The 18,563-nt window shown below is 44.5% G+C and overlaps 1 protein-coding gene across 1 annotated transcript; it reads right to left on the minus strand.

The window, feature by feature from the left end:
- Positions 1 to 1,409: 1,409 nt before the first annotated feature.
- chrnb2 (cholinergic receptor, nicotinic, beta 2) lies at positions 1,410 to 16,461 on the minus strand (the record flags this gene model as incomplete). The annotated part of the gene is made up of 6 exons (XM_079275577.1): positions 16,347 to 16,461; positions 9,019 to 9,164; positions 8,190 to 8,234; positions 5,858 to 5,967; positions 2,998 to 4,126; positions 1,410 to 1,562 (listed from the first exon to the last, which is right to left on the minus strand). Exons 1-6 carry the CDS (start codon positions 16,402 to 16,404, stop codon positions 1,410 to 1,412), a joined length of 1,641 nt encoding a protein of 546 aa, XP_079131703.1. The 5' UTR covers positions 16,405 to 16,461.
- Between the last annotated feature and the right edge of the window lie 2,102 nt (positions 16,462 to 18,563).

Here is an 18,563-nt window from a genome sequence, read left to right on the forward strand (position 1 = left end):
GGTCTTCGGAGAATGTAGGTAATCGTTATTGTAATTAGACTAAATGTCAGGAATGTGTTTGTCTCTGGAAGACCAGTTAAAGGAGCGAGAACTGGAGAGAGGTTGCCAGAGATTAACAGAAGGGAGGGGGAGACACGCATACAGTATGCTCTTCTGAACATCGCATCTGACAGATGTGATAATGCATCTGGGTGTGGGGCACACACACACACACACACACACACACACACACACACATATGCTCTGAAGATTACATACTGAAATATGAAATTACAGATTAATACACATAATAGCTTCATTTTCATGACAGAATTTCCTTCCTTCCATCAATAAAATTTGTTTTACGTTACTTTTTCTAATACTGATCTTTGCTCCATCCCAACTGGGCTCTTCAGTAGATACTCGGTCTGAGGGAAATCCTGTTCCACTGTCCATCACATGGTTCCTATCCACCATCTTGTTTCTGGAGCTGAACTCATCTCACTGCAGCTGTGCACTCTGGCACAGCTGGCTGCTGCTGTCCTCTATTTAGTGAGCGCAACTCTTCTCTGAGCGTAACCCCGTTCATGCATATATTACTGTATCCTTTTCATCGAATAATGCAACCGAAAGCAAATCGAATAATTCAAGTCTCCTCTATGTATTTCCCTTCACAATCTGTTGCTTGTACACATATTGTGTTGGTGTGCACATTACAGGCTGTGTAGTACAGTTTTGATCACATTCTTGTTCAATCTATACAATCATACAACACACCATAGCCTCTCTATCAGCAACAGACCCTTGCATGAGCTAACACATAGAGAAATCTTAATAATATATTCCTAATGCTACACTGTGGTAAGCCGCTATGCTATGATAAAATATACTGAATCAGCTCACTGAAAAATAAAAGAAATGTTGAAGAACCTTGGTATGAACCTCCCTTCGCTTTCTGATTAGCTCCCTCTGACGTCAGTCAATACCGAGGATGAGTCATGTCAGAGTTGAAGGCGGGCATGTCATGTGTCAATTAAGCGGTCGGCGTCGAGCAGAGAGTGTTGATAGGCTGGCGTAAGGTCCAACAAGGAGTAAATCAGAGCATCCCTCGCTCCCTGACTGGCTGAAGAGGGGAGCAGGGAGGGACCAGGTCAGTCCACTAAACATCTGGACAAAAAACTTAAAAGTATGATGGTGTTTTCCTTCTTCCAAGAAAAACAGTTTGTTCGTTGCAAAAACGTTACTATAAAGGTAATGGGCGTGATTGCTGTTCAGTTCCAGTTCTTGTTTCCAGTTCAATAGACACAATAAAACCCAGACCCCCCCCCCCCCCCCCCACCACCACCACCACCACCACCACTGGCCCTTGTCCTGCTGTGCTGATTGGTCTGGGGAGCTGTCAGGTCAGCGTGTTCTCGGCCTGGGAATGGTCAGCCCGGCGAGCTGGTGATGGTCTTGACTGTGTAATTCTGGAAAAGCGGCTGCATGAACATGCCCAGGGTGCCGGACACGCACACAAACACAAAGATCCACAGGAAGAGGCGATCGATCACCATCGCAACGTACTTCCAGTCCTCGCTCACCTGTGTGTGGGGAGAGAGAAAAGGGGATTCAGGACGGGTTGAAGAGTCAGATTCAGGAGAGCAGAATCACATCGCTCATCGTCGTTCTCTCTCTAACTACCCTCCTGCCTTTCCCTATGCAGCGGGTTAATGGAGGTGAGGGGTTAATGTGAGCGGAGACTCGTTCTGCCACACAGCTCTGATGAGGTCCGACACGAGTCGAGGAGGACGACGTAAGAGATGAGAGACAGTGATGGAGGGCAGAGAAACAGAGGGGTGTGCTCACACTGTAACCCCTGCACTGATGACTTGGGGCAGGGGGAGGGGGAGGGCATGCACGGGGCCAGGATTGTGGTCGGTATGGCAACGTGATGGTTACTATGTCTAGGATGGACAGAACTACAGAGGATTGTTGATTCCCATGTCGGTGTCTTTCATTCCTAAGACTCCTTGAGGAAAAGCGATAACAAATGCCACCCTCTCTCCCTTGGTACCCTTGGTTCCCCTATTCCGGCACTTCTCCAGTTGTACTCCTTCTCTATGCACACGTCATGCTGCTGCTATAATTACTTGTCTTTGTTGAATATTCAGAGAGCTATGATTGCGTCACCAGATCTGTCTCCATATGCTCTGGTGTAGTCCCCCATGCGTTTCAAAGGGCACTGCTGGCACTGAGAGGACAGACCTGGGCAGCTCATGATGCCTTTTATGGTTCGTAACATCTGCACAGAATAAGACGATTTATGCTATGATTTTATCCACGCAGAGACAAGATACCTATTTATTTTAATACGGATGTATTGGTATTAAAGTGTGTGTTGGCAAGACATTGCCGAGCAGTAAACTGCAGCAATAAAGGAGTCATTGGCATCAGCATCACTTTGCCTTTTTGTGTTTAATTTAAAGAATCTATTCAGCAATATAATTTAATGTCTTAAGTTATTGAAGCTTACATTCACTGGGTGCAGAGCAAACAGCTTGATTTAGTGGACGTGTAGCTAACAGGTGCCTATTTATGCATTTGGTCATAGAATTTAAATATCTGGCTAGCGGCTACGATTTCTCTGCTGTGTTTTGGTTTCTACCTCACCAGAAATCTCTGTCTCTAGCTGCTGAACGCTCCACTGTGTTCACCAGCTCGACGCTAACTGTGTCTGTCAGGTGTTTGGTGCTGGGCAGGTAGCATGAATAGGTTCATCAGCATTTTTTAAGATATTCATTCGAGCAGCTTTAAATGAGTTTAAAAAAGTACTGTAACATTTGCTTTTATCTGTCATCTCTAACTATACAGTAAACTGGATCTGTAGTATCGATACTCTTTGTCACAAAATGTTTATTTGGAAAATGAATATCAGTCATTCCTAACATCACTGTCACTCTAAAAAGTCCAGTCAGGCTGTGATAAGGAGCAACAGAGACTATGCTGGTGTGAACATTCAGATAAAATAATACTTACACTCTGATCATCATCCTCACTCTTCATGTGGTTGGCGATGAAGTGAACTCCTTCCACCGCCTCCTCAAAGCCCGGACAGGCTTGAGCCAGCAGGGCCTGAGTCAAAGCAGGACCTCCTGCTGCTTGCTTCCCCCGTGGCAGGTTTCCAGAGCCCCCTTCCCGGCCCTCCCTCACCCTGTTCAGACCATCCGTGGACCCCCCACCCGCTCCTACCAGATCCCCTCCAAACTGTTTAACGGACGCCCGGTTCACATAGCAGGTACAAGGCTCATTGTCCTCCTTGCTGAACACCCCTGTGGAGGTTCCCCCTCCATTCCCGCCAGCGTTGCCCAGCCCGAGCCCCACCATCAAGGCCCCCGCCTCCCCGCTGCGCCCACCCTCCTTCTGCTCCTGGGCCCTCCTTCTCTGGCGCAGCCGCTGGCGCTCACAGCTGTTTCTGGGCTGGCGCATGCAGAGCAAGGCAGGAAGCTTGTTGAGGAACACCAGTTTAACCCAAGGGGGCATGGTGTGTGTGGTCGGCGAGCGGTGGTGTACGTTGAGCACACACACACTGGTGACGATGGAGAAAGTGACCAGGACCATGGTGAACATCAGGTACTTCCCCACGAGTGGGACGTCTAGTGACGTGGGGGGGACGATCTTTGAGATCAGCAGCAGGAACACAGTGAGAGCCAGCAGCACAGAGATGCAGAGCGTCATCTTCTCTCCGCAGTCGGAGGGCAGGTAGAAGACCAGGATTGCCAGCGAGGTGATGAGCACACACGGGATGATGAGGTTGATGGTGTAAAAAAGGGGCTTCCTGCGAATGATGAAGTCGTACGTGATGTCCACGTAGGTGGGGTCGGCCGGGTTGACGTTTCGTCTGCCTGGCAGGGCGATGATGTCCCACTCGCCGCTGGGCGTGAAGTCGTCCATGCTAGCCACGTCAGCACGGAGAACCAGATCGATCTCGTTGCGGTCATAGGTCCAGGAGCGGAAGCGCATCGTGCAGTTCTGCTGGTCAAAGGGGAAGTGCTTGACCTCGATCTTACAGGCTGACTTGTATATTGCCGGAGGCAACCAGAAGATACTGCCATCGTGGGAAACCACCGCGTTAGAGTAGAACGACACCTCGTACACCCCATCAGCACTGAGAGAGAGGAAGCGGGAGAGGAGAAAGATAAAAGAAATAAAGTGTCAGACACGAACAGAAACCTTTGTGTGACGAGTTAATTAAAAATATATATTTTGCAAACAGAAAGTATCATGAGAGGCCATGTTTCCCTGAGTCTTATGAACAGTGGAACATGACGCATCTCTTTATGCAGTATGGGTTCATCAAAGAGCTCTAGGGCACACACACACACACGCACACACACACACGCACACACACACACGCACACACACACACACACACACACACACACACACACATGGGTGTGGAGGCTTTGAGGTGTCTCAGAGCAGCAGGTTCACACACACCTGCTTCTTACAAAGCCAAAGAACAGGATGAACCTGCAGTCTAGACAGAAAGAACAGCTCACAGGGCAGACTGGGTCGAGTTAAACAGCCTGAATTAGACACTTAAGTCAAAAGTCGGCTGACTACATTAAAGCTTTCCATTGAATTTCCATTGAACTCAAGCATTTGACAAGAGAACTAATTAATGACGGCTATTAATGTTGTGAGATGTGACATGTGCAAAATAAAATGGCATCATTTTTGACTGATTACACAATTGACCCACCTAAGTGCACTCTCAGAAACAACGGCTTCTCTGCTCTATTCGTGCTGTTCCCTCAGTTAATCCAGCTGTTTCGGTGCCTGACAGGAGTTCGACGCAGTGAAGAGGACTGGGAGGAAAGCGTGTCGACCCGGGATTAGTGGGATTAGGAGGATAATTTCATCCAAAGTGCCAGGGATCTTTTAATCTTTAGTAAAGTAAGGACTGAGGCAGGGAAAGATGAGAAGGCCAGACAGATCACTGTACTCTGATGAGCTGATTTGCATACTGGAGGCTGACACTCAGTTTCCATTGCATTGAGACGAGTAAAACCAAGCAAAGCAAGTGTCTGTTTCATACACGTGAAGAGTTTTGTGTTGTTTCATGCATTACAGTTAATTGCATTGAAGATGAAATTTAATCATTTTACATATATGTGATCTTGCATACATTTGCCATTTGGTTGATTTTAACCATGTCGCCCAGACCTACACTCGAGACTGGATTAACAGCAAAGCGTGCGATAGCCCATAGTCTTAAAACTTCATAAAAACTGGATGTTTGGTTAATATATTCCTCAGCAAATTGATGTTTCATTAAATTACCAAAACAAGTTGGTTTCTGTGTAACTGTACCTGACGGGAACTTGAAACTGGCCAGGTGCATTCACAATTTACAAAGGTCTAGTTTAATCCAGGCCGAAGAATGACGAACCAAATTAAAATGCAAATACGGAGTTAGTTATCAAGCATCTCTGCGTGCAACAGCACACATTTTACAACAACATAAAAAGAAAGACGAATTTCTGGTTAACCGGTTGCATCTGCTATACATGTACAGTCTCTAGTGTGCACACAGATGACTCCATCTTTGAAGTGTACTGTATATAGTAATGTATGAGCGATATGAGCAGATTACAGCGGACATATTCAGTCATATGTGGCGGAGCGTGCACGTGTTGCACAGTGAAACCTCTGGCATTGGTGGACAATAGTGGCAGCTGGCTCAAATCGCCGGGGAGTTTGCTTTAAAACATTAACAGTTCAATATGAGACTTGTATGTGCTCTTGTTGTGCATTTGTATGCCAGTGCATGCATCCATGAGCCTTGTGTGTCTTCAGAAGTGAGAGCAAGAGAGTGAGTGAGTGAGTGACTCACTTGTTGTAGAGCACCACGTCAGGCAGCCAGATGTGTTTTGACGGCAGCCTGACCTTCAACATCCCATCAAACTCCTCGGGGACCCAAGTCAGACGATAGTCCTGCCACTCCTGAGGGGCCAATAAAAACAAAATGCTCGTGAGCCGAGCACACAGCGGCAAGAGAGGCGAAGTGAGGAGAAGGTCCGTCTGTCCGTCTTTGTGTCTGTCAGTCGGTGGTCAATATGACACATCACAAGCCTGGGGAACAGCCTGTGCTGTGTCCCTCTATGCTTACAACACATGTTTATAAGCCACAGAGAGATTGAAGCGCTCGTGTCAACCCCGACCTAGACCAATCACCAAGATTAAAATTGCTCAGGGGTGGAAGTGTTACAAGTACTACCTCTAATCTAACAAAGTTGTTTTGTTACGTGTTGTATGTATTGTAAATCGGTATTCTCACTTTTACTTTCGTTCTATTTATCACAAGTATTGCACTTCATTGCATTTCACAATCGTATCCGTTGCAGAGCAACAACAAAAGGAGCTGCGAGTGTGTGTGTCTGCGGCCGCACGAGGGCAGAGCTCCGTGAACAGAGAGAGGTGACACTCCAGGAAGGATATGTTACAAATGTTTGCTCACGGGCCGCCGAGTTCACGGGCCGAGGACACTACAAGCACAGTCGAATGTCAAAAAAAGGGGAACATGAGAGGTGTCGTTAATTGGCATTATTGTACCTCGGGGTAGTAACAAAAACAATGTATTGACTGACCTTGCATGCATGCTTAGTGACACACCAACGATGTTCATCACCTGTATCCTAAGCTAACATGCTAAATGCTAACATGCTCATGGATCCTCCTCACTTCACTCCACTGAAGAACTTTTACCTCCAGTAAGGTGTTTGAGGAATTTCTGCATTTTATTTTGGAGCCTAAATATGTTCTTTAATTTAACAGTAGTATCATGTATCATCACCCGGTCCCCTTTTTACGTAACCCAGTAACGTTGACCTGCTTTTTACTTTTACCCATGTAAAATGTCTTTAAAGTGATGTACTTTTTAAACACTCGAGTACTCTCTCCGCTGCTCCTATGAGCGTGCATGTGTGTGCATCAGCAACCCTCCTCACGTCCTCTGTGCAACCTTCTTTTAAAAGCCTTGTCTTGTTCTGTACGCTGTGGGTCAGTCATTGACATTGCCGCATTGAAGCCTCTGTGACAGCACTTCTGTCTGGCTCTTCTATGTTATGGCAATGTTGGAGCTGTAATGCTCATGTTAGGTCATCTGCAGTAACTGATGCACTGTGGTCATTACAGCTGTCCTCGGCTCCCCTGCTTACCAGTTGCAAGGGATCCATAGAGCACAGATGGTCATTCTACGCGCCGTTACATGTCGTAAATCTTGACTTGGTCAGGTGCAAGTGTGTTTGTGAATATAAGACAAAAAAAACAACCATGAAGCTAGTAAACAATGTCATCAAAAATGCAGCATGCACTACATACGTCTGTGTAATTTGTTCAAACACCTGCTCTCAAAAGCAAACGCGTATGTTGATGATGTGTGTGAGTGACTGCATTTGTATACCTGATGTGTGTGAATGTGTCCACCTACATGTTCCACCATGTTAAAGGCCTCAGCTGTAAGCATACAAAGAGCCAGCCATGTAGAAGCGTGTCACAGCTCAGTCAGGGTCACATTATTTACAGGGTGAGGTTTTGTTGTTTCATCCAAATCCACAAACTGCCAATTTCATCAGCTGACAAATAGGGGCTCAGCGTTTGTGCAAAGGGCTTTTGATGTCAGTTATTTGTAATTTGGGTGTAAAAAAAGAAAGAAATTGGTGTGTCATAACTTTCAACTCACTTCTCATATTTCTCCGGTCAGATTTTGGGTTTTGGAGGACGTGTATTGTTTGATGTCTCTCTCACTGTCTGACACACCAGTCCACATGAGTAGAGGCAGGATCAGACTCTGCACATCAGCCATAACCAGTGAACCACACAGAACACAGGGATGCATCGGTCCCCTCCGGACCACTGCTCATGGGCCACAGTGTAATACCACTGTGGCCCATGATTATATAATGTTCATCTGCATGTTTACTGTATTCTATTGTAGAGAGAGCATTACTTAGTGTCTGCATTTGTTACTACCATCCATGCCCCTTGTGGTGTGTGATAAACCTCCACTGACCTGGCAGTAACGTTTTGAAATCTAAGGTAAAACCATCCAAAATTAAATGTTTTTCCCGACATTTTAATCTTTCTGTCGAAATGAATCCTTCTCTGTGTGGCAGAATGTTACGATGTTGGAACGGTCAGATGAGGAGAAGAGTGGGAAGTCTCACCTGCGTTAGCCAGACATTGGTGGTCATCACCTGCTCTCTTTCATGCTGCAGAAACAGAAGACATGTATTGTAAATTACAAACTGTGATCAAACGGGTACCACAACACCTCTAACAAGCTAGGGGACGCGTGTGACAGAGTTTTCAAAAGTGGCATTAAATGGATGCAGCAAAGTCAAAACATCCACATTTTAAGTCCCTATCGGCCGAGTTGCATCATGCAGCTCGGTCATCGTTCATTTCTTGGTAAATACCCGTATTTCAAAATCTGAATCCCCAGTTTATATTGCTTTTTAGGAAACAAAATCGAAGTCAGGTTCAAGTATTCACGTATGTTAATTTCTCAGGTTTTAAAAAAAACTCCATAATCTCAGAAGACTTCATACAACTGTTTGGCTGAGTGGCACTCAACATAATGAGGAAACCGATCTTTGTGTGTAAAATCAGTGGAGTGGATCTTTAACTAGCGTAAAGATGTACTGCAGGAATCATTTTCAGTGGAGCTTGTTTGCAGTGGTGGAAAGTACATTCACTCAAGTACTGTACTTGCTGTAAGTACAATTCTGAAGTACTTTATTTCATTATAATTTTACTCTCCTACATTTCAGAGGGTTACATTGTACCTTTCACTCCACTGCACTTATTTGACAGTTACTTATAATTACTTATAAGTATAACAACCTAGTATTAATACAATTTATTGATGTAAAATGCAGAATTTTTACTTTTTATACATGTGATCAAAGGATGAGTAACACAAAGGGGTGTCCTCATCCTGTGAAAAGGTGCACTCAGAGTCAAACACACAAGCCTGGGCACATGCACACTCACCACGCTGATGAGCTGAGCCAACGACACCATCAGCTGCACGGTAACCAGCTCGGAGCCATTAGTCGCGGGACGGATCAGTTTGTTGTAGTGGGCGGGGTTTAAGAGATGCTCCACCAACCGCTCCTCTGTGTCTGCCCCGAGGCCGCCTGCAACGAGAACACATTATCATCATCCTCGTCGTCATCTGCCTCGATCATGAGACAAAAATGGTGCAGCCATAAAAAAAAGAAGACTTTTATCATATTGGATGATAGTCTAAATCATACAAGAGCAGGAAATCAGTGGTGCTGTTGAGTTTCTCTGTTTGGCCACTGCCCTCACTGCCAGCATTGAGAGTTGGCTGTCCATGTGTATCAAGAATGCAAAGCCTTTGAACCATGGCATCACTCATCACTGCCGGATGGAGCACGTCAGCACAGCTCGATACACATCTGACATCACAAGAATGAGTCTGAATGTCTCTATCGCTCTCTCCGTGACTCTGTCTCCATCTATTCCCCTCTGCCGTGCTGCACTTTTTCCCAACTGCCAGTCTTTTGTAGCTTTGGGTTATTTTCACTCCGTCTCTCACTTCACTTCCCTGCCCCTGTCTTTCCTCCCCTCCGTCCGCCATCCCTCCATCTGTCGGAGACCTTAGTCGTATCCGTGTGAGTGGTTGAGTTCGGGCTGTCACAACAGCACACACAGGAGGGGAGGTGTTTAACTGAGAGAAAAACAACTGCTCTGCACCTCGTCCTTCCTCCCTCTCCTCAGCTACTCACTCCCAGCCTCTCCGGCATCTGCTCGCTCCTGTGCTGCATCTTTTCACTCTCGCAATCCTCTCACACGTTCCCCCTGAAGAAAAACACAGGCTGCTTACTGTTACCTTGATACCTATAACATGTAAACGCTGATGTGAGTAAATGATGTTACGTTTGAGATGATGAACCCTTTGATGATTAACAAAATGAAGACTATAACAGAAAAATAACAAAACAATGAGAATAATCGAAATATTGTCAAATAAAATACAAAGATTCAAACAAACCCCTGACTACTCATTCTACACCTTTTATTCCCTTCTTTTACATGCGTCATCTGCACTAAACTAACAAGAAAAGTCATTTTCTTTCTGTTTTATTTCAATGTCAATTGAATATATTTGGGGGTTGGACAAAGAAAGCAATTTAAAATTCTTAGGCTTTGGGACATTTTGATGAGCAATTTATAGACCAAATGATTCATTGATTAATAAAAGAATCACCCGATTAATCAACAATGAAAACAAAGTTTCAGCATCAATTACACAACAAAGAGGAAAAAACGGATTCTTTTTTATGGAGGGAAATACAATCAAAAAGAAGAACAGGTACATCTGAGATAGAAAAAAACAACAACAGTGGGATTTGTTGCATTAGTGATGTAAAAATATGGAAATTTAAAAATCAAAAAGCTTTAAACACACTAAACATACTCCACTTTTCTCACCATTTCCCTCTGAAAATTCTTCTGAGCTCCTCTGTCCTCCCCCTCTACATCCCCCCCACACCTCCCTCTTGCCCTGTAGCACTGCTGTGTTCACTGAGCAGGAATGATGGCCTCTGTCTCTGGATCAATGAGGACTCTATTCATTCCCCATAAACTAAACAGGCAATTCCTCGCTGCCACCTTCTTTTTAATCTCCTCCCTGTGTCCCATCTTTTTCCGTCTCATTTTCTTTTACACTTTCTCCGTCTTTCCATCATCCGAGCCGGCCCATATTTTCTCTTCACTCCCCTGACTGTCTGCCTCGCTCTCATCCTTCCTGTTATCTCCATCTCTCTGTCGCTGACAGCCACTGCCCATTTATTGCCCCTTCTCTCTAATCCACCATCATCAATACACATCCTGTCAGCACATGTGTGTAGCACTCTGGTTGTTTATTGTGCACAGGTTGGCTGTTTTTTTTTTTTTAGGTGCGTGTGTTTTTTTTTGCGTGCACATATTCATGAGGGAAATAAAAAATACTGTCTGTGCCTGAACCATATGAGTAATGCATAATATTCCCAGAAGCCCAGGGCAATAACACTACCGGATGAGACAGGAAGCTAATACTGTTCACTTAGACAATGATGAAGCAGAAAAAGGCCGATGACGTGTAAATTGTCAAAGTGACATTCAGTTATTTTTCTTTGTAAACAGTTGATGAGAGTTATATTTACTTTAAGTCGTACCTTATGTCTAGCATTTTGTAGCATCTGTGCACTTATATCTATGGAAAAGAGAAATTGTATACCGATTCCCCTCATCTTTGATATGATGAGTCGCTGCATGAGAAGTAATTATGAAAAGCTGCTCAGTCAAAGACCCCTGAAGATGACTCAGACCAAAACAAAGTCCAAGGCCAAAATGATTCAGTTCATTGCAAAATATTGTGTTTCTTTCTGTGATGTTAGGATAATATTTAAAAAACTTGCCTAAAATGATTTCAGGTTTGATTTATTTTTATATATAAACACAACTGCACTTTCCAGAATAAAACATCCCAAGCATTCACATCCCATGCAAATCTGAATCAATATGCAAAACGAATTGTGCAGTCTTGGCTTACATATCCACTCTATGAGTCTTCGTATTTTCTGCTTATTTTCACTAAAATATCTGCATGCATTCGCTCAGGATGAAAGTCTAGACTAATAATTTACGACACTGAGACAAATTATGAGCTCTCCACCGAGAGCTTTACTGGTTTATTCTTATCTCAAGAACGCGACTGCAGCCTGATCACTGCACAAACATGTTCATCCTCAGCACTTACTTGTGCTTCTAAACAAAGACTGATCTCGCTCCTTCATATAAACACGCTGTCGTGCTGAAGGCCCTGCCGAGTGGTCGTAATGTTGACGGTAGCTCAGGTCGTATTCTGGTTGTTTTCCAGTTCAAATATTGCAAACTTAATGTGACACGATGAATATTTCAGCAGGGCTCCCCCATTAGACCCTGGAGCGAGGGAGGTTACACACACACACACACACACACACACCCCTCTGACACAGCACAGGAACAGGCAGGATGGTGGCCATGTTCAGTGTTCTATTGCTTCCCATATACATCCGTTTCTCTTTCCTTCTTTTAAACAGCCACGGATCTCAGCATGCTGATTGACCTCACAAAGTGTGGCGGTCTTAGTCATGATTTTTGGAAAAATCACTGCATGTACTAAAATCCATCCATCGTTAAACTGTACGGTGTTGTTCGCAGTTTACAAAGCCATTAGAGGCCACGCACGCTGTAAAGACAAATGTGGAGAAAATGAGGACGAAGAGAGAGCTCAATTGAATTATCCTGCTAAGACTATTACAGTGATGATCTCTATTTATACAGCTCGCTCAAATGAGAAAAGGTTGGAGGGGAAGTAGGGCACGCTTCCTGCGCTGCGTTCTGCCAAAGAGGCTTTCTGGCTGCAGCAGGGACCTTTCATGCTGAAATATTCTTCAATCAATAATGGAGAGATCCATTGATCTACTAACACCCAATTGGCACCGTAGTGCCCATAGAGCTGCGATATTAATATTGATCCTCCATCCAACCGCAATATCGCAGCACTCCAAACACCAAGTCATCCCACTGTGGACAAACTGAGAGTGGAAGGAGCTTTACTGTCACCAAATTTGAGAAACTCCACAGTCAGTAAGAGTGTAGCCAGTTAAGTTAGTGCCGTCAAGTAAACATCTCAACGTTGACAGTGATGCTGAATATACACAAGTTTTCTGTTTAATGTTACATCTTAGGTTTGAATATCAAATAGGTCGTCTAAGATGGGGGACGGTGTTGAAGTGGTTTAGACTGCAGAAGACTATACAGCAGAAAAACTCAGAAGCTATGAAATCCTCATATGCAGCTTGGTTTTTGTGGTATTACTTACAGCCCGAGGAGCTCAAGCTGTTTGACGACAGACGGTACGGTGTTGCACATTTCAGGGATTGCAATAAATACATCATTTGAACTGCATCATGCCTCTTATAACAAGCTATTATTTGCGCTGTTATTTGGATACCGATAAATCCATATCTGTTATCAGCAGGTTGAAGTCGGCTGCCTGTGAGTTATATATGCAAACATGCGGAGATAGGACAGCAATACATCCAGAACACATTGCAGAAGTCTTGATCACAATCATAACAAACAAGCATTTTTTTTTTTGCTCTCTGCAGAAGTATTATTTGTTGTTGATAAGCATTAGTTTCTCTAGTTTCATTGCACTTTTAGATGTAAGATCATGTTTACAGTTTTACCTTTCATTCATGTTGTCACCGGATGAAGGTTTGTGTTATCTTGAATACACTTCTGAACACTTCTACACACGCCTGCATCGGAGCAACCTAAGCACAACCTTGCCTCAATGTTAGTCAACCTTTTATTTATTTTTTTCAATCAACTTGAATCAAAACTCTTAACTTTCCAAACGACTCTTATCTGCTTTTCTTCTCCACTGCTTACGTTTCTATGAAACCTCTGTGCTCTCCTTCTGCTTCCCCTCTAACCTCCAGGGCTGCACACTGCTGTGTGATGCTACTGCCGCACATTCACTCACACACTGAATCACACATGACAGCACACAGTCTTACACAGGGGATCACACGCACGTTCTCGCAGTCAAACGCAGGCCTCTGTTGAGTGACTTCTGTGCATTTCTTATCACAGATGCAGCCCCTGTATCCGCTGATCTGATCCTGTTGCTGCCGCGTGTTGACAGTTGGTCCAAAGAGAGAAAATGAGGGAGAGCGAGATAAAGACAAAAAGTGACAGAAAGAGAGAGAGAATAGGATGGCTGCTGTTAATGTGCAGGTTGAGATGCTGCAGAGATCAGTGGGCCGGAGCAGTGCAGCAGGAAAGTGATGACAGGCTGAACTGACTGTGCAGAACTTTCTCGACCGTAGCTGTGCCAAGGAAATGGTTAGTTGATATTCACTGAGTGCATTCATAAAGCAGAGGACAGAGATTATGGCGCATGCATAAACACACACGGTCGCACATGCAAAGAGGATGACTTGGCCCCGTGTCAAACATCTGCTTTGAGATGCAGCTGATGAAAGTGTTGCTGCGAAAATAATCTAAGCGCACTCTACGTCCTTTAGTGATGAGACTGTCGCACACCGTGCTCCGTATCCAGTCACTCCTGCATCAGGTCAACTCAGCACCACAGACCTGTTTATTATGCATGGCCTGCAGGGGAAATGACAAGAGACATCCTCCTCACACACACAGGACGGCCACGTCCTCGCGGCAGCGTCTGAGACTCCTTTTGTGTGCAAGTCTGTGAATGTAAAACCGCTTATGTAAGAAAATAGTGTTGTGCGTAGGTGTAGAGTTATGATTTTTGTCCCTTCTAATTCCATCACCACCAATATGAACAAATGGGAACTGCGTGTTGGTCTGAGTCTGTGCATATGTTGTCTTTTCTAAGTGCGTGTTTTACAATTGGGTGGTTTTTTTTTTTTTTTTTGCCTCGTTGTAGGGAATCTCTAAAACGTGTGAAGGCCCAGGTGTGCGACTATGTGCTCATTCTTCAAACGCGTGTTTGTGTGTGGATTGAGTTTATAGTCTCTGAGGATGATGCTAATCAGGTTTTCTACCGTAAGGGGAGATGACTCATAGTACTCCGCCGCTTATGAAGCTCCTTAATGTGATAGTTCATGTCGGTAGCATTTTCTAGTCCACATACCTTTTGTTTGAAGTCAGGGAATGATCGACCAACAAAACCGGGTGCTCAGGGACACCGAATATCATGCAGCAATTTCAGAGCGTCTTCATAAACAAGATAAATCCTTGTCACAATCAATTGGTGAGCTATTAGTTCTATTTGTAGCTTTTATTTATGGTAATATTCGCTTTTTTATATTTGTATTGTAAGAGACCCAATATTACTCCAGTACACTGCTTTAATATTGTGCTGAACACAGCGTTGCATAAAGCTCTCTTTAGGTGTGTGTGCGTGTGTGTGTGTGTGTGTGTGTGTGTGTGTGTGTGTGTGTGTGTGTGTGTGTGTGTGTGTGTGTGTGTGTGTGTGTGTGTGTGAGACAAAAAGAGTGCAAGTGTTTGTGTTCCAGAGAGAAAAGCATGTTGTCGCCATGGGTGATGATGATGATCAGTTAGTCAATGCAAGGCAGATGGCCAGGCATGTGTGTGTGGATGGAGGTGTGTGTGTGTGTGTGTGTGTGTGTGTGTGTGTGTGTGTGTGTGTGTGTGGTTATGTGTGCTGCTACACACCCAGTGACAAACTGTCTTTTTGCTTGGAGGCACTAAGCTGGTCTCTGCCCTGTCACTACTATGGATTGGCTGAAAATGTTACCGCTGCTGTAATTCAACCAATCAGCTGATGTGTTTTCCGCTGTGCTTCGGGAAAACCCTCACTGATCAGGAATTAACACCAAATTAGAGCCAATTTCTGGAGGTAGAATACTAATCATGGCTTTACACTTAACACTACCTCATTTGCTCCTAATACACTGCAACAACAGTGTTATAAATAAGACTCATCCACTCGGTGCATGTGCCCAATGAAGACAAAAAAAAGACCATTTATCTGTCCAAACACATGCAGGCAGAAGGCTTCTCCTGCTGAATGACACACATTTGTCCTTTGAAGACAGGATGTAGAAGTTGGTTTAGCTCAACGTGTCTCTCATTAACCTGCCCACTCAATGCAAGACCTCGGTGTTAATGAGAGAGAGAGAGGAGGGGGGTTACTGGGTGATAACATAATTTCTTCCCCTCTCTTTCTCTCTGGTATATTTAGAGAGAAAGAGATAACTGATGCAAAAAACAACACTGCAATGCTTTAAAACTTCTTCAGAATGTGCTGTATTATATTTCATTTGTGTGGTATTTACCACAACAATACATAACAACTAATATTATCAAGACTAATAAGTCCATATAATAATATTATTGTGACACAATAATGAGCACATGGTGATAAAGTAAGGCCTCTAAACGCACTATATCTTGAGTAGACAACAGATATGCTGAATTAAAGGATTTATTTTAGTTTGCAAGCGGATAATGGTGTTAGCCATTGCATTTGTTTCTACATTGTGCGCATGTGATATAAGCAGTGGGCAATATTTATCTTCTTCATCATTCCGTCGCGCTCACTGCTATTATGAGAAAACTGGTGACACAGCAATGGAAAGAGTCATTTTCTCCGCGTCTAACCTCTCCTCAGCCTTTGGTATCACACTCCCTCATTACGTTGAAGAAACCTGATCCTCCTGAATGCTCGAGCTCGCGGTGGTTTTTGGCCCTATAAAGGTGACGATGCACACCAAAGCGCATCGATGGAGCCATTCGACGGACAAGTTACTCACCTCCCGCAATGGCGAGGACAGCAAGCAGCAGCAGCGGCAGCCAGCCGTCCATCATCATACGTGCGTCCGAGCGCGCTCCGAGCCCGAAAGGTGTTCACCGCGATGGAGAGGCCACCCGAAGCACACCCGCAGTGTTACTCCCCTCCTCCTCACGAGCCAAAGCTCCCTTCACTCTCTACCTGGCATGGTGACGTCAGGGCTCTCCATCGGTCCGCACTTCTTCGCCCGAAAAAAAAGGGAGAAAATGGAAATACCTCGGCGGGGCCAGGTACGCTCTGCGCTGGGTCGTGCGGTGCTGGCTGTCCGTGCTGAACACAACTTGGCGATGCGTCGCGCTGGAGAGAGGCGGGGGCGGGGCGGGTTGCGCGCGGAGAGGAACGGGGGAGGCGGGAGGGGAGGAAGCGGTATACCTCAGAGGCCCCACAGCTCAGATAGCGATGCCAGTGTCTTCCCCGCACAAAGTCTCACATCACCATATAATATGCAGTGCTCTTAGACACGTATAGTGTTTGTGGTGCCCAATAGTGACACTGTCAAACTTAATGGCATCTCTCATCTGCATTGTCTTTAATATGAGCCACAGGCCAAATTGTTGTGGCAGCAGTAGTATTTCATATATTCTAGAATGTATCTTTCATCAATTAGGGCAATGTAGGCAACACATTGACATCTGCATGCAGGCTTTTACTCCATGCACTTTTACTGAGAAAATAGATGAAACATATAAGAGTAAAACAAGCACGATTTGGACATGAAGTTGGAAATATGTATCATTTTAAGGTGTGAGTCTCTGCCCTAGTTTCTGTGTATATCTGATACACCTCGCATCTCTGCCCATTAAAATAACATCACCACCTTTCTTTCTCCCTCAGCCTAATGTTATCAGTATTCTTTGAAAATGCTTCACCTTTTACATTCTGGGGGGGTATCTTGTCTTTTCTCTGTGAGCTTCTTCTTTCTATTCTCCCCTTCCTGTCACTTATATTTGATTGAATGTCTCTTTTTGTTTTTTTCCATTCTAGGCAACTGAAGTGACCGCTAATCTCCATTTCCAAAGTCAAGCATAGGAGTTGGGTAGATGGGAAGGGAAGAAAGACCAGGAAGGAGTTAAGAAGGAGGGGTAGCCAGGTAGACATGAGTTGTGACGATCATATAGAAGCTTGGGACTCGTTCTGGACTTTGTAACATGCTTACGGGTCATCCTGAGAGTCCGGGTGCATGATGGTGACAGAAATATAACAACAGATTTGAATGATGAGGGGCGGAGGGAATACAGCAAATGAATCGGGGTACAGGAGGAGTCAAAAGAGGGTGGGAGGCAGGGAGGGCTGTGGGGGGAAAGTGTAAACTAATAAACAGGAGTGCATAACAGGGAGGAGGTGGTTACCGTGGTGACTAAGAGAAACCAGAAAGCTCCAGGATGAAACAACCTGTTTCTCCTTCATTTTGTCTATTTTCATCACATACGCAGACAAAATACCTATATGCGCAGCTGGCACACAACACACACACACACACACACACACACGTACACTCATGCATAAATGCACACAATGCACATGCACACAAATGTACATATGCATGCACAAACAAACTCCTCCACAGTAATGTCTTCCTCTTCTCATGCTATCTTTAAACACTCTTCCTCCCGCCCCCTCTCAGTCCTTTCCTTTCTCCCTCCCTTCCTCTCCTCTGCAGTGAATGAGCTGACCTGACAGTGCTCCTCCTCTGCACTGAGTGCTGTGAGTCTCTCTGAATTATTTAAAAGCTGGGACCCCCACGAGTGCTTGTCTTGCCCTAACACCCCCTCATGCTCTCTCCCCTCTTCCCTCTGTCCCTTCGTCCCTTCCTATGTTGCTGTCATTCTGTCTTCTGCTGCTGCAATTACTTCCTGTGGTCCTGTCATGCGACACTTTGATGAACAACATAGAAATATGATCGATGAATCACAGACTGATTAATAGTGTAACACTATACCACAAAGTAGAAGAAATAATTACTTTCACATTGCATTACATTTCCACTTTTTGCTCCACATTTCCTTGACAGCTACTTTTTTTTTTTACAAAATCATCGTATGTAATAATGTACTGTTACAGATTAAGCAATGGTGTCAAACATTGTTAAAATTCCACCTCGACGTAACAGCAACAATTATCAATTAATGACAAAACAAAATAACAGACATTTTGCTGCATTACTTACTTCTGTATGTTT

The sequence above is a fragment of the Melanostigma gelatinosum genome (assembly GCF_949748355.1).
Source record: "Melanostigma gelatinosum genome assembly, chromosome: 9".
Classification (NCBI taxonomy): Eukaryota; Metazoa; Chordata; class Actinopteri; order Perciformes; family Zoarcidae; genus Melanostigma; species Melanostigma gelatinosum.